Source organism: Phlebotomus papatasi, chromosome 1 (assembly GCF_024763615.1).
Source record: "Phlebotomus papatasi isolate M1 chromosome 1, Ppap_2.1, whole genome shotgun sequence".
Taxonomy (NCBI): Eukaryota; Metazoa; Arthropoda; class Insecta; order Diptera; family Psychodidae; genus Phlebotomus; species Phlebotomus papatasi.
The window spans coordinates 28,680,580-28,694,312 of record NC_077222.1 but is presented as its reverse complement, the minus strand read 5'-3'; the positions used below and the strand labels follow the sequence as shown (position 1 = coordinate 28,694,312).

At 31.5% G+C, this 13,733-nt stretch overlaps 2 protein-coding genes across 7 annotated transcripts in view; one reads left to right on the top strand and one right to left on the bottom strand.

The window, feature by feature from the left end:
- LOC129799546 (mitogen-activated protein kinase kinase kinase 15) overlaps positions 1-9,481 on the top strand; it is a 34,046-nt gene extending 24,565 nt beyond the window's left edge. For all 6 annotated transcript variants that reach the window (XM_055843525.1, XM_055843523.1, XM_055843522.1 and 3 more), the window contains 3 exons: positions 476-628; positions 695-1,470; positions 8,721-9,481. In XM_055843525.1, the coding sequence (XP_055699500.1) occupies positions 476-628; positions 695-1,470; positions 8,721-8,958 (1,167 nt within the window). In that variant the 3' untranslated portion in view covers positions 8,959-9,481. The remainder of the gene's footprint in view (positions 1-475; positions 629-694; positions 1,471-8,720) is intronic.
- LOC129799582 (muscle-specific protein 20-like) overlaps positions 9,080-13,733 on the bottom strand; it is a 39,304-nt gene continuing 34,650 nt past the window's right edge. Inside the window, exon 4 of the mRNA XM_055843607.1 lies at positions 9,080-9,832. Within this exon, the coding sequence (XP_055699582.1) occupies positions 9,641-9,832 (192 nt within the window). The 3' untranslated portion in view covers positions 9,080-9,640. The remainder of the gene's footprint in view (positions 9,833-13,733) is intronic.

Sequence of the window (13,733 nt, the reverse complement as noted above, 5' to 3'; positions counted from 1 at the left end):
TTTTACGTGAATACTCTCTTTTTTACAATATTATTATAATGTTATAATACAATATTACTAAATCAGCCATAATAGAAAAAAACGAAGGGGAAGGAAATGGTTAGAAAACACGAAAGAAATTCGCGATGCTCACGAATTCGCACGACTATCCCGAAGCCACACGAAGTATCCGATTGAATGACAAGAAACGTTAAAATTTCAAAAGTGCAGAATTGCAGATCGAAGTTTTGCTGGGTTATTGCAAAAATTGATTAGTAAATCATCAAAAACCGTTTCGTTTAATTTTAAAGAATTTTAAAACAGAGTGAGAATCAAGCTTAATTGAAAGTTAAGATACGCATGAAGTGCTGAATTAGTTGTTGCACTTATAGTACTTTTAGACTCTTTGCAGACTTTTCAGCACAGTTTCAATAATTGCAAAATTTTTTTCAGCATTCTCTAGAAATAACTGAAAAATAATTCTTAATTTTTGCAGTCCCATTTGGAACTTATGCTAAGGGCACTAAGGTCCTACATAATTGAGCAAAACAGGGAATTTCTTGAGAATGCCATCAGTCAGTTGAAAAAGAATCTGGACTTCGATTCCACCGCAATAGACCACCTTCATCTAGCTCTATATTCCTTTCAAGTAAGTCTAATACGCTAGTGCTTTTCTAGTAAAGATGGGTACGCTATAGACTTTCAAAACCTTTAGGATGCTGTAATTAGTGTCTTGAGATCACACAGCATAAAGCCTCATTGGATGTTTGCCCTGGACAATCTTGTTAAGAGCGCTGTTCAGGAGGGAATAACTGTGCTCTCTCCGGAACTTGGGGCTAATTTGGCTGGTCAAATTGATGCAGGAGATGACGATGATGGTGAGGATATGTCAACATCTGGTGCTAGTACAGTAAATTCAACCAAAATGAAGCCTTCCAAGATGTCCGGAGACAAGAAATTCCTCATTGAGGAATACAATCAAATGAAAGCGGAGAATATGCGCCTAATGCATGGGCTAATTGAATCTCAGAAAGCTTTTCAGGCATTCTTGAAGAGTGCTACAGAGGAGCACCATGTAAATTTGGAAGTTATGAAGAACTTCATGGGGCAACTGAACAGTACAATATCTCTCTTTGAGAGGAGCACATCACAGGGCTACTCGAGTGATATCAGTGAAAATGGACGTCAGATTAAGGTGACAACAGATGATCCACCGACTCCTAATGACACCGACTGCAAAAGACTTACGCATAGAAGTTGCCTACACAATAAGAATGACTACTCTAGATCTATAAGCACAATGTCCAATCGTCGGATTAATTTTTCAAATTCAGTCGTTGATGCTCCAAAAATGGACAGCAGACTCAATGATTGGCTCGTGAGCAACAACATTGATCAGCAATCGAGGAATATAATCCATGGGGAAGAATTCGCATATGAGGACTTTGTCTTTGGACTACAGAAAGATGATCTTCGGCGATTGGGATTAAGGTAATTATATATTTTTTCATGTATTTATTTTACATTTGATGATATTTTTCACCTCTTTAATTTGGTTCTTTTTGGCGCTTTTCTTTAACAATGAATTAATCTCAATTTTCCGGTGATCATTCTGATTAGATAAAATTTGATTCTTAAGAATTTGCGTGACTAAATGTTTATATCGCAATTTTAGTCTCGCAATATTTTTATCGTGCGAATTCATTTGAGTATTTTGCAAAGCATTCTTCCACTGTCTCTTTCGTTTTGACAGCTTACAGCTTCATAATCGGTTGAAACCGGTTTACAAAAAATTCAAAAATCGTAAAATAAAACCTTAAATGTAACACATGCAATTAGATTTCAGATTAAAAAAAAATAATTGTCAGCTCTTGACATATTCATTATCGGTTCATAAGCGTTTGGAATTAGTTCAGGTATATCAGAAATTTCGAGACCTTCCTGACGAACCAAAACTTGTTCAAATCGGTTGATAAATACGATAAATACGCTGTATCTAAAATGTTTAACCTTTTACTAAAACCATGTTGTTTGGGATTGCTCGAATTTTTAATTTTTGGACAAGTTTTAGAGATAAAGGCGGACATTTCGTCCTCAGACGAAAATACCGTTGAATCATTCTTAATAACGGTTTTTCACGATCAAAGATTAAAAAAACACTAGAGAGCGCATTTATCAAGCGAATGGGGTCATGTTTGGGCTCGTTGGAAAGGCCTTGGAATTTCCTATAAAACTGAACAGGTTTCAATCGGTTTTGAACTAGTAATGAACCGGTTTATAACCGATGAAAAATTTTAATCTGAAAATCAATCCTATTACTTTTAAAACAATTTTGGCGGATCTTTTGAATGATTTTTGAATCAGTTCAAATCAATTGAGAACCGGTAAACGGTAAATGATGCGAAAATACTTTTGCGGTATAGCATCTAAGTGACGAGTTTGAGCATTTCGCAAAGCCTGGGATAATTTGCCACCCCTTTTCAAATATCTTTAATAAATTAGACCAATTTTTTCAGGAAATTTATGACCTATGACTAGCTATTAAAATATATTTCCATATATATATTGTGCAAAGCCTGGAAGCCTTCCCCTATTGACAATTAAATGCTTATTTTTTAAGCAAAAAATATGAAGTTTAAATATTTTAGTGCAATATTTTTGATTCCGGATAAGAAGTCAAAAATTGCCCTTTAACGCAATAACGGCTAAAGCCTAAATAAATCTAAATAAAGACTATATAAAGCCTTTATTTTCACGAGCCATATTATAAAACGATTTAGCATCAACTCAACTAATCGGTGGCATTTTTCCAAAGAAATGGAATAAAATATTTTTAAAACACCTTCCATTGTTGATGTTTGTTTAATGATATATGTTTGCCAACAGTAGCGTACCTAAGTAGCAGGAGTACAGTAGCGGGAGGGGCGGCCCGCCCAGGGCGCGAGCCCCCAGGGGCGCCGATGTTCCTTTTTTTAGACAACTGAAGCCTGACCCTTTACTCTTGCCATGTTGAAGTAAAAAAGATTTTAATAAAATAGACTCCGAGGCTTTCTATGGAGTGCCCCTCTAGTTCTTACAATGCCTTTTGTCTTTATAATCTACCAAAATTTGTGTTGACACTTTTAATTTCCTCAGAGACTTTCTAGGGCGCTTCTCTATTTTCTTAAAATGCGTTCTGTCTTTATAATTTTTCAAAATTTCGTGTTGAAATTTAAAAAAAAAACTTTAAATGTTTTCAAAAACTTTCTGGGGCGCCCTCTGGTTCTTAAATTGTATTTTGTACTTATAATCTACCAAAAAAACTTTTAACAATTTCCACATGAAACATTCTAGGGCGCTCCTCTAGTTCTTAAAATGCATTTTGTCCTTATCTATCAAAATTTCGCATTGAAGTAAAGAAAAAGCTTTTTTAATTTCCTCACTTTCTGGAGCGTCCAATTGTTTTAAAGGCTTTCTTGGCGCCCATAAAACACTCAAAATGCCTTTCGTTCTTATATTTTTGCATGATTTCATGTTGAAGTAAAAAGTAACACTTTAAATTCCTTCAGGTGCTTTTTAAGGGCGCCTAATTTCTTACAGAGTTTTCTTGGCGCTTCTCTTGCTCCTAAAATGCATTTTGTCCTTATATTTTTTGAAGATTTCGAGTTGAAATTTAAAAAAAAAAAATACTTTAAAATATTAAATTAAAATTGTTCTGAAAATACGCACAGCTCTAGTATAAGATGGTTCAGATTGTGCATAAAACTCGTACTTCTCAGATATTATGCATAAAATCTGCATAGATCAAACATAAAATGGATTATATTGTGCTGAAAATGCGCACAGCTGTCGTATTAGTCTTGAATTCCTAACAGATAATAAAGAATTCTAATTTTTCTTTTTTTTTGACCATAATTCGTCACTTTAAAAATAATTTGATATGTCACTTTAGCCCAAAAAAAATCTATACTTGTCATAATAATTCTAGGTGTTGACACGAGAGGGGATCGAACACTATTAAAATTTTGACAAATTCGAGTTTCAAAAAAAAGTCTTAAAATCTGAAAACAATTAAAAAAGTGTTCTATTTTTGTCCATAGCTCTTGTTTTATAGAAAAATGGGAGGGAGGGATGGATAAAAATTAAGTTCATAGTAATGATGCAATGGTCAACTTATGAAAAATCCTGGAAAATGACAAATTTCATGTCCAAAAAAGTAGAGACAGACGGATGTATTCACAGATTTGAAATTTATTATTTATTATAAGATTATTTTTGTAAGATAACATAAAAACTTGTCTCAATTAATAAGATTAGACGTAAATGTAAATACCAAAATAGTTTCTAGCATTTTATTTTCTCCTTTAAATAATTCTTATTATCCTTATTAAGAAACTTAATTTAAACAGAATAATCTCGTTTAAAAAAAAACACTTTTTCTCAGTCAACTTTACTAACTTAAAAGAGCTATTATAATTAGAAAATAATTTTCCATCCCTTATAAAACATTTAATTTAAAAAATAACTTTTTTTTTACATTTTCTATCAAATTCATAATTTTTACTACATTCTTCCTTTGCTAATAAAAAAAAGTACATAAAAATGCATCTGTTTTACCCGAAACAAATATAGGTCAGATATTCTAAAGAATCTCATCTACTAACTATCCACTTAACAAAGAATAATGAAGACAAGAAATTTTGTATTCGACCTTCACAGTATCGTCTCACTTTGTTGTTCAAATAATTCTTGCATATAGTAAAATACTAAAAAAAGACTTCAATAAACGTCTAAAGTGTTACATTGCTCAATAAGTGCAAACCACAGACGGTAATTAAATTCGTGTGTAACTGTCATCATAAAATTACTGTTAATTATCACATTGCGCTGTTTGTTAATTTTTGTTGTATACATTTAATATGTGCTGTACTGATATTTTGTTCTATAGAAATATCCAATGTTTCTCGAAATTAATTGTTTCCATCCGCAAAATATTTCATAAGTTTATGCAGTTAAAATGCAATGCAACAGGAACTAGTTTGACCATTGCATAAATGACTTCATTATGTTGAGAGAGTTGAGGAAATATTAATTGAATGTGAGTGCCATAGGAATGTTTAACATGCACGAAAGAGAATTTTCTGTCAGAGTAATATTGTGAATATCATTTAGAATACTTAGCAGTCTAATTATCTACGGGCTCTACGGGATGTTCGTAAAATTGAGTGCTTGTCATTATTAAAATTTATTAAACAGAAGTAGTACATGAAATGTTTTACAAGAAGTTTGTCTGTTAACATGGTTTTATGTTCGAGAAATGAAGCTCGATGTCATCAGTTGGATTACAAACTGTATATACTCTCTGCATTTCCTTTGTATCTGAATATGGTGCATCGTGCAGATACAAAGGAAATGCAGATAGCACAGTTGATAATCCGGTTATCATACGATGTGTAATGCAATTGATATTGAAAGTTCAGCTTCCTTTGATTTTGTCCTTTTGATTAAATGAAGCACACAAAAATTATTATAAAAATTTATTTGGTTTTTTTTAGTTTAGTTTAGATAGTTTAGATTAATTGTTAGAAAAAAAAGAATTTTCCATGGAAAAGCAAGATTTTTTTTATCTATCTGCTACTTTTACTTTGTAGCCATAATCAGCTACTGAAAAGCTAAAGATATGAATAGAATTTCGTCTAAACATTATTGGCGAAAAGATATGACAAAGCGTCCCAGCCTTGTCAGGCTGCTCGAACTTACGAGATAGAGCTATCAGTAAATTATCTTTTTGCATGATTTTAAAGTTGTATACCGGTTTACTAACGATTAAATTCATTCACAAATCAAAAAACAATTCTGAACTAGAAAATTGGTTAAGAAGTGTGTATTTTAGAATGTTCCTAACATTAGTAACATGCTCACACGCAAAGAAAAAACAATATTCGAAGAAAATAAATCACTTACGATTATACTTGACTAATTCTGAGACTCATATAAGCTAGATTAGAAATTTCAAGACCTTTCTCAATAATCCAAAATGGCGAATTTTCCGGTCATATATTTGGATGAAATGTTTGCCTGTGGTACCTCCAAAACGAAAAGTTTGGGTCAATTTTGAGAAAAAACATGGTTTTAGCGTAGTTTAAGGGAGGATTAGGGAAAAGGAAAAAAGATCGTCCGAGATAATGTCCACTTATGGGGGGTCATCGAAGATCGGAAGTCGATATCTCTTACCGTTTGATCTCTAGCTCGGGTCAAACTTAAGCTCAAGTAAAAAAATAATTTCTGAAAAAAATTATTCAGAAATCGGTATTTAACCGAATCATTACCGATGAAGACCGACGCAGCCCGAATCAGAATTTCAATACCTTTCCAAAAAATCCAAATTCAACCATAGCGATTGAAAAATGGGCCCTCCAAAATGATTGATATTCAATAATTCAAAATGGCGAATTTTTCGGTCATAGGGGAAACTGGGGCACCACCAAACACGGGGTACCACCAAACACTAATTTTTATTTCTAAACTAGTTGGACTATCTCGACCATTCCTTCAGTGGACAAGCATCCTTATAGTACCTATAAACTCCTGTAGATCTTATCCTCTGAAGTCGAATATCCGATTAAAAAATCGCAGTGTTTGGTGGTACCCCGTGTTTGGTGGTGCCCCAGTTTTCCCTAGGTATGTTTGGACGAAATGTTCGCTTGGATTACTTCTAGAACATATCCGAAAATCTTTGAAAAAGCTTGGGCCATTTTGAGAAAACCAAAAAACATGGTTTTATAGTAGATGGAGGGGAGTGAGGAAAAAAGGAAATAAAACGTCTGGAGATAATATTTTTTTATTAGGGGTCATCGATAAGACCGGAAATTGATATCTTTTACCGTGTAAGCTCCAGAGCGAAGACTAGTGAAAAAAGCGATTTATAATAAGTGTTCTCTCTCTTGAATTCGAGCAGTAAAATGTACCACACTGTAGTTTTACTGGATTATCCGTGAAAAAATAAGCATAAAAATGTGATTTTTAGTATCTTTTTAGGGTCCGAAAATTCAAATAAAACATTTAGAGATATCAGGCTATTTCACGAGAAAATTCTCTACGATTCTAGTGATTAGATTAATGTTTGCATTCTCAAAAGCTTTTCATATTAGACTTGAACTTAATTTTAATTTGAATTTGATTTGAAAATCGATATTAACCATTGAACCATAAGTACTTTAGGAAAAAATATGTCACTACTTTTTTTGTATATTAAAGAAACAGACGTTATAGGGCTAATAAGTACATGCAGAGACTTTTTTCTAAGAACAATTCTGGATAAAATTTAAAAAAAAAATTAAATTAAAATGTTAATAAATTTTTCATCGTTACGCTCCTTGGAAATTACAAAGGGCTAACTGGGCTAAATCATTTTGAGTTATTTTTCAAGAGCTGAACGATTCAAATTGAAAGCAATCAAAAAAAGAATAAAATTGAATTGAATAGAATTTATTTTTATCTCATTTTTAACCTTCCTTTGATGCATTATGCATCCACCGCAGTCTCAATGTTGATTGCAACCTCCAGGACCAAAAAATGGTAATGTCCTTTCTCTGGCTAAATGTTTCGGATGTTTTACATTTAATTAGGACTAGATCAGTCAAAAAGAGAGAGTAAGATTGCGAAACTAATTAATTATCCGTCCGGAAATTTTCTAAGAACCTGATTTCTTAACTTTTCTCATAAGTTCCATCAATTTTGAAGAATATCTCTTACAAAAAATAGTGACTTTTATTATCTTAAGATTTATTTAATTCTCTTTTAAGTACATTCAAATTTCAAAATCGTTAAGAACTGAGTTTAGACATCTTTGTAATTTTCAGGAAGTGATTTAAAATGGTTAACCCTTTAAGGACGATAAGTCACTGTTGTCCCAAAAATGAAATTTTTGCTCTCGTCCTAACTTTATTGTTATTATTGATATTTTTTGTACACTTTATTGACATCGTCTAGTAGTGTTTCTACTTTTACTTTTGAGTATACTTCGGATATTATAAAAATCGACTTTAGAATTCGAGATAACTTGTAGAAGTTTGAGCTTCATTTGAAAGATTAATTTTCAATTTTTAAAGCATTAAAATCTATTTATAAACTAGGTAAAGGAATTATTATTATTAAAAACAAGAGATATTATACAGACAGACATTTCGTTCGTAAATGAAAATACCATTGAATCATTCCTCATAGCGGTTTTCAAGGGCAAAGGTTAAAAAGGCTTTAGAGAGCGTATTTTGGGCTCATTTTTAAATATTTTGGATTCATTGGAAAGGTCTTGGAAGTCCAAATCGGTTCCAATTGGTTCTAAAACGGTTCAAAACCTAATTATTATTAACTATTTCTTATCTGAAAATCAATTTTATTACTCTTAAGCTATTTTCGGCGATCTTTTGAGTAATTTATGAATAGGTTGAGAACCGGTAAACGATAAATGATCCTAAAGTACTTTTGAGATATATCATCTGAGTCACGAGTTCGAACACTTCGTAAAGCCTGGGACGTTTTGACACCCCTTTTTTCAAATGCATATTCTTTGGGAAGCGAACTTTGTTTTTATTTAAAGTTATTTAATGTTGCAAACGTGGTTTTTTTTATATCATTATTAAAAAAAAACACTGTGTCAGAAAAATGGGTCAATATTGAAATGTGTGAAATTTATTCTTCTTGATCTATTTTTGCACTAACCAAAAAATATTGAAAATACAATGAAAAAAATTCTTTTGCAGAATTGGGGTAGAAGTAAAGATTTGGAGTGCCCTGATGAATCACAGAGGAGCTCATACAAACATCACAGAAGAAGGAGCAGTTGTTGGTACAAATTGCATTGAGAATGCAAATCAAAGCAGGGATTTGCACTTTGATGGCCTTAAAGTGTCCAAGTCGAGTTCCAACTCCAACTGCAACAGCTTCGATTCTGATGATTACGAATCTTGCAATGGGGTTGATGAGAAGAGTGACTTGTAACCTTTGCTGCTTCTGGTATTCTTCCCAATTTTGCTATTTTCACCAGTTAACTTGCCATTTTCCCTGCAAAAGAACGCCTTTAACCCAGTGCCATTTTTTTTCGTGTAAATTTATACTCAAGTGTATAACAAATACTTTATTATACAACTACAATTTGAATTGCTGAAACAGCACAAAATGTAACAGATATGTGATGAAAAATAAGAAAAGAATCATGAACGTGATGTGCCTTGAGATGATTAACTTACAAAGTTATATTTTTGTAATTTAGATAATAGAATCGAATAGAAAGTGAAGAAACAGAAACATCACATATTGAATTTGTAAACATTTAGAATTGTACAAGAACAAAATGTACTAAAGCCTAACACTATTATTCGTCTACTGTAAAATGTTGATACAAAAGAAAAACGAATTTTCATTGGTTAAAAACCTCATTAAGAAAAAAGTATAAGTACCTATACTAAAAAAATGTAAATTGTAAAAATAATGTGTTATAATATATGAAAAATATTAATTGAAAGACTGTGTTTCAATTCACGTACATTTAATTATTTTTTTCAATTAAATACACGATTGAAGGAGATTATTGTTAAGAGAGTGATTCATTAAAAAAAGGGGAGTTAAAATTAATACGGTGCTAATAAATTTGCGAGATGATCTGGATTTCTTTGGTGCTCTTTCACTTTCCAAGGAGAATCTTTCGGGTGGCGCCGAAACTCTGTCCGGACTGTGTGGCTCCCCTGTTCGTTCCAGCCTGAAGACCAATGATGTTCTCTCCAGCACGCAGCTGTTCGTCGGAGAATTCTCTGCGATTCTCCTCCGAGGGTCGTGGACCAAGGAAGGGTCCCTTCCATTCTGGGTGTCTGTAAGTCTGTCAACGAAAAATAAAACGGTACTAAGAAACAAGCAGATTTAATTCTTAAACACTATTAACTAATTTACAGGATATCAATGTACAATTGTGTTTTTAATAAATAATAATCTCGATTTGATTCATATCAATATCTTAAAATTAAGATTAACGAAAAACTTTGAAAACTCAAATTTCAACCAAATCTTTCTTAAAAATGTTGAATTGACCTTTGAAAACCGATTTCTATTCCCTTATTATAATCTATAATTTTAAAATGTATCATTTCCATATCTTTTCCAAAAAACAATAAAATTGCAAAATAAATAATGAAAATAATGGAAATTATTTTCAATCTTTGAATTCCCAAAATGAAATGTCAAAGATTTAAATTAAAATGTCAAAAATATTTTTTTTAAGGAATTTAAAGAAAACTTGAAGGATTCTCTCTTAAATTTGAAGAAAAAGAAATCTTAAGAGGTTACTTAACGTTGAAGATAATATTTTTTGGAAAAAAATTCTACCAAAAATACATTTTTTCAAAAATTCTTCTTTCAAATACGAATTTAACTCATGTTCTAGCACCTAATATTTGTTTTTCCTTTTCACTTTAAATAATCTTCTCCACGGAATAGTTAGATATTTAAAAAAAAAAATTATTAAAATTCAATTTCCAACGGTTGAGTTTTTAAGTTTTAAAATAGAGACTTTTTATGTTTGAGTTTTTGAATTGAACAATTTTTTGTTAAATCAAAAGAAATTGCAAAAAGTAACGCTATTTCTCTTAGTTTCTCTTACTCAAATAAATTTTTAAATTATTTAAAATATTTGGCACTTCAAAATTATTTTTCTTTATCAAGAATGCAAATCAACCTTTAATAATTGATTTAAAAAATTTACGTATAAACATTTAATGAAGAATTGTTTGGTAAAATCTAACAAATTAGAAAATCTATAACTTTTTGATAGCTTAATATTTTGAATATAAATATTTCTTTGTACCATTCTTTATTTTGTTTTGACAATAACACTAAGCAAATGTTTAAAAAAAAACTTCTCTTTAAATTAATCAATATAAAAAAATAACGATTTTAATTTTAAAAATTGTTAAAAAAAATTGAATAAAAAAGTTTCAAAACTAATAAAATGAGATTTCAAAGCTTTATAATGCAATTTCATGGGTCCTCGAATAAATAAAATTTGCAGAAAATAAAATAATAATAATAATATTATTTATGTCCAATTAAGAAGTTAGGAATGTATGTACCGTAATCATTTAATAATAATCGAATAACCGAAAAGATTGTATCATATATTTTATTTTATATACTAATACGTTATGTTTTTAGTTTACTTTTTTTTTATTCCACCTTACGTATAAGGTCTTATTGGCTTATAACCCATTAAAGACTGCGGACTTATAATAGCCAATTTTAAGGCTCTCTTAAGGCCTACAAGGAGCATGGGAAACGCGACCCCGCCGAGCCACTTCCAATGGCTTGTCCACCCTCCTAGGCTCTTGCTTAGCAAGATTCCAGAAGACGGGGACTCACAGAAAGCCCTTCCCTCGGTGCGCCGAGGGAGGTACTCTCCTGTCGTAGAGACAAATATTGCATCTAGAGTTGCACTGAAACTCAGAGCCCCAGTCCCCAGAACATACTGAGCCCCGGAACGGACCGACAGACAGTCACGCCACAGGTTACTCCAAGAAGGCCATAAAGCCTTAATCTCAAGACTACAACATTATACTGTTACATTTAAGAAAATTTCCAATTTTTTATAAGGGGTTCAGACGATTTTACATTTATACAAATAGCAATAAGGAATAGCAATAGGAACATCAAATAAAAATCAACTTAAGAGTGTTTTATACTGACGCGTGCATGACGAAATCATATGAAAGTACTGGAAGCAGGAGGGGAAGGGAATCTCGAATTAAAAAAGTGAAACCATGTCACAAATTTGGCGTCCTCTCCGCTTTGGTGACGAGTGACTGAGTGTGAGAGGAGGGATACGATTTTATACTAGACGAGCTATTTATTGGAACAAATTCATTACTAATATTGGGTATCTTTTTGTTCCTCCTAGAAGGTACAAATTTGTTACAAAAATGTTCGGTGTCCGTGGACAAGATACATTTAGAACAAATTCGTTACTAATATTAGGTATCTTTTTAAGTCTCGTAAAATGAACAAGATTATGCGGATTATGCCAAAAATTATGGTGTCCGTGGACGAGCTAGTTTTTGGAACAAGTATGTGCCGAAATTGTTTACCGTGTATTTCTTTGGAATCTAGGGCAGTGTTTTTAGTTTACTATTCCTGAAAAATTATACGTATTTTAGATTAGGGGTTGTATAGTAACCAAGTTCCTAAATCCCAAATGCCTCGAAATTATAATTTAGGAGAGATTTTGCTGTTTTTTTTTTCAATCTAATGGTTATTTTTGTAATATTTAAGTTGGAAATAAAACAACACGAAAAATCAAAAAATTTGAATTTTTGTACTTCCTTAGTCAATTTTAAATGATCGTGTAGGGTAAAGTGTATAATTTGGAATTAGTGTTACAAGTTGGACAATTCGCCGGTACAAGTTGGACATGGCTTTTTTCTTGATAAATACAGTACAAAGTTTGTTTTTAAGCACAAGGAACCAAATTATAAAACTAAAGCATTAAAAATATACAAATAAAAATGAAGTATTAAATTTATCAAGACGAAAAGCCCTGTCCAAATTGTACCATTGTCCAACTTGTACCACTGTCCAACTTGTACCACTTTACCCTAAGTGAAAAATGTTCAAAAAGTCTACAGATTTTAAGGATTCAGTTCCAATTTGCTCTGGCTATAATTTCTTTCTCCTCAAAAGAATTCTAAAATTAAACGTTTGTCTGTTGATTTAATATTGCTGATAAATTTACCACATTTATCCTGTCAATGTTTTTCTATGTATTCCCGAAAACTACATAATGTCTCTTGGAATAAATTGACTATATTATCTATCAGGCTAGAATTACGATTTTTATAAATAATGTAATTTCTTTTTTTGCCTATTGATTACCTTGAAAAAAACTTGTACCTCAAATTCAATACGATCAGCGATTGGATCCAATTTCTAGAAACGCTTGTAGTCTTTGTAGGAAGGGAGAGCCTGCATGTGTGAGACTCGGTGGATTATTCTTTGTTTATTTAAATAAATGTGACAAAAGCATTAATCAAATTATTTTATAGCGAGTATACTAGGCGCTATAAACAATTTCAAAATAATTTTTTGAGACTCAGAAATAATGCCTTAACCCTTTAAGGACGATTGGAACACTGGTGCTCCATAAAGAAAATTATTTTTCCTGACTACCTAAAGTAATTTTTTCCTTATGTTTGTACGTAATTACAAAATAGAAGGTTGAAGGAATCTAGGATATTTTTTGGAAGTCTACAGCTATCTGCTATTATAGTAAATTGTTAAGCTCAAAAATGACGAATTTTTAAATTCTCATAATGAAAATTAATTTTAAATATTTTTTATACTTCCAATTTTTTTTAAACAAAAAAGTTTTGGGAAAGGAAACTACAATTAAACATTATATTTTTCATTAGATTGAAAATTATCATTCATTAGTATTGTTAGAAAAATTACTTAAATTTTTGGGCTATTTTTGTCCCTATCGTTCATAGACACAAAAAATACACCAAATCAGACTCTGTTGGCTTTTAGAAGGCCAGATATAAGAAATTTTACTGGTTTTGTTCATTGGTTTCATTTTCATTGCTGATTTTCGGTCCGCGAAAACGGTCTCGTCGTCAAAGAGTTAAAGTCAAAACAAAAAAAATGTCTCACATGCCGGTTCTCCCCTAATTATGGCCAATCACTTTTAAATTATTTTTTTTTTATAATTCATTAAGCAAATTTTCAATTGTCATATT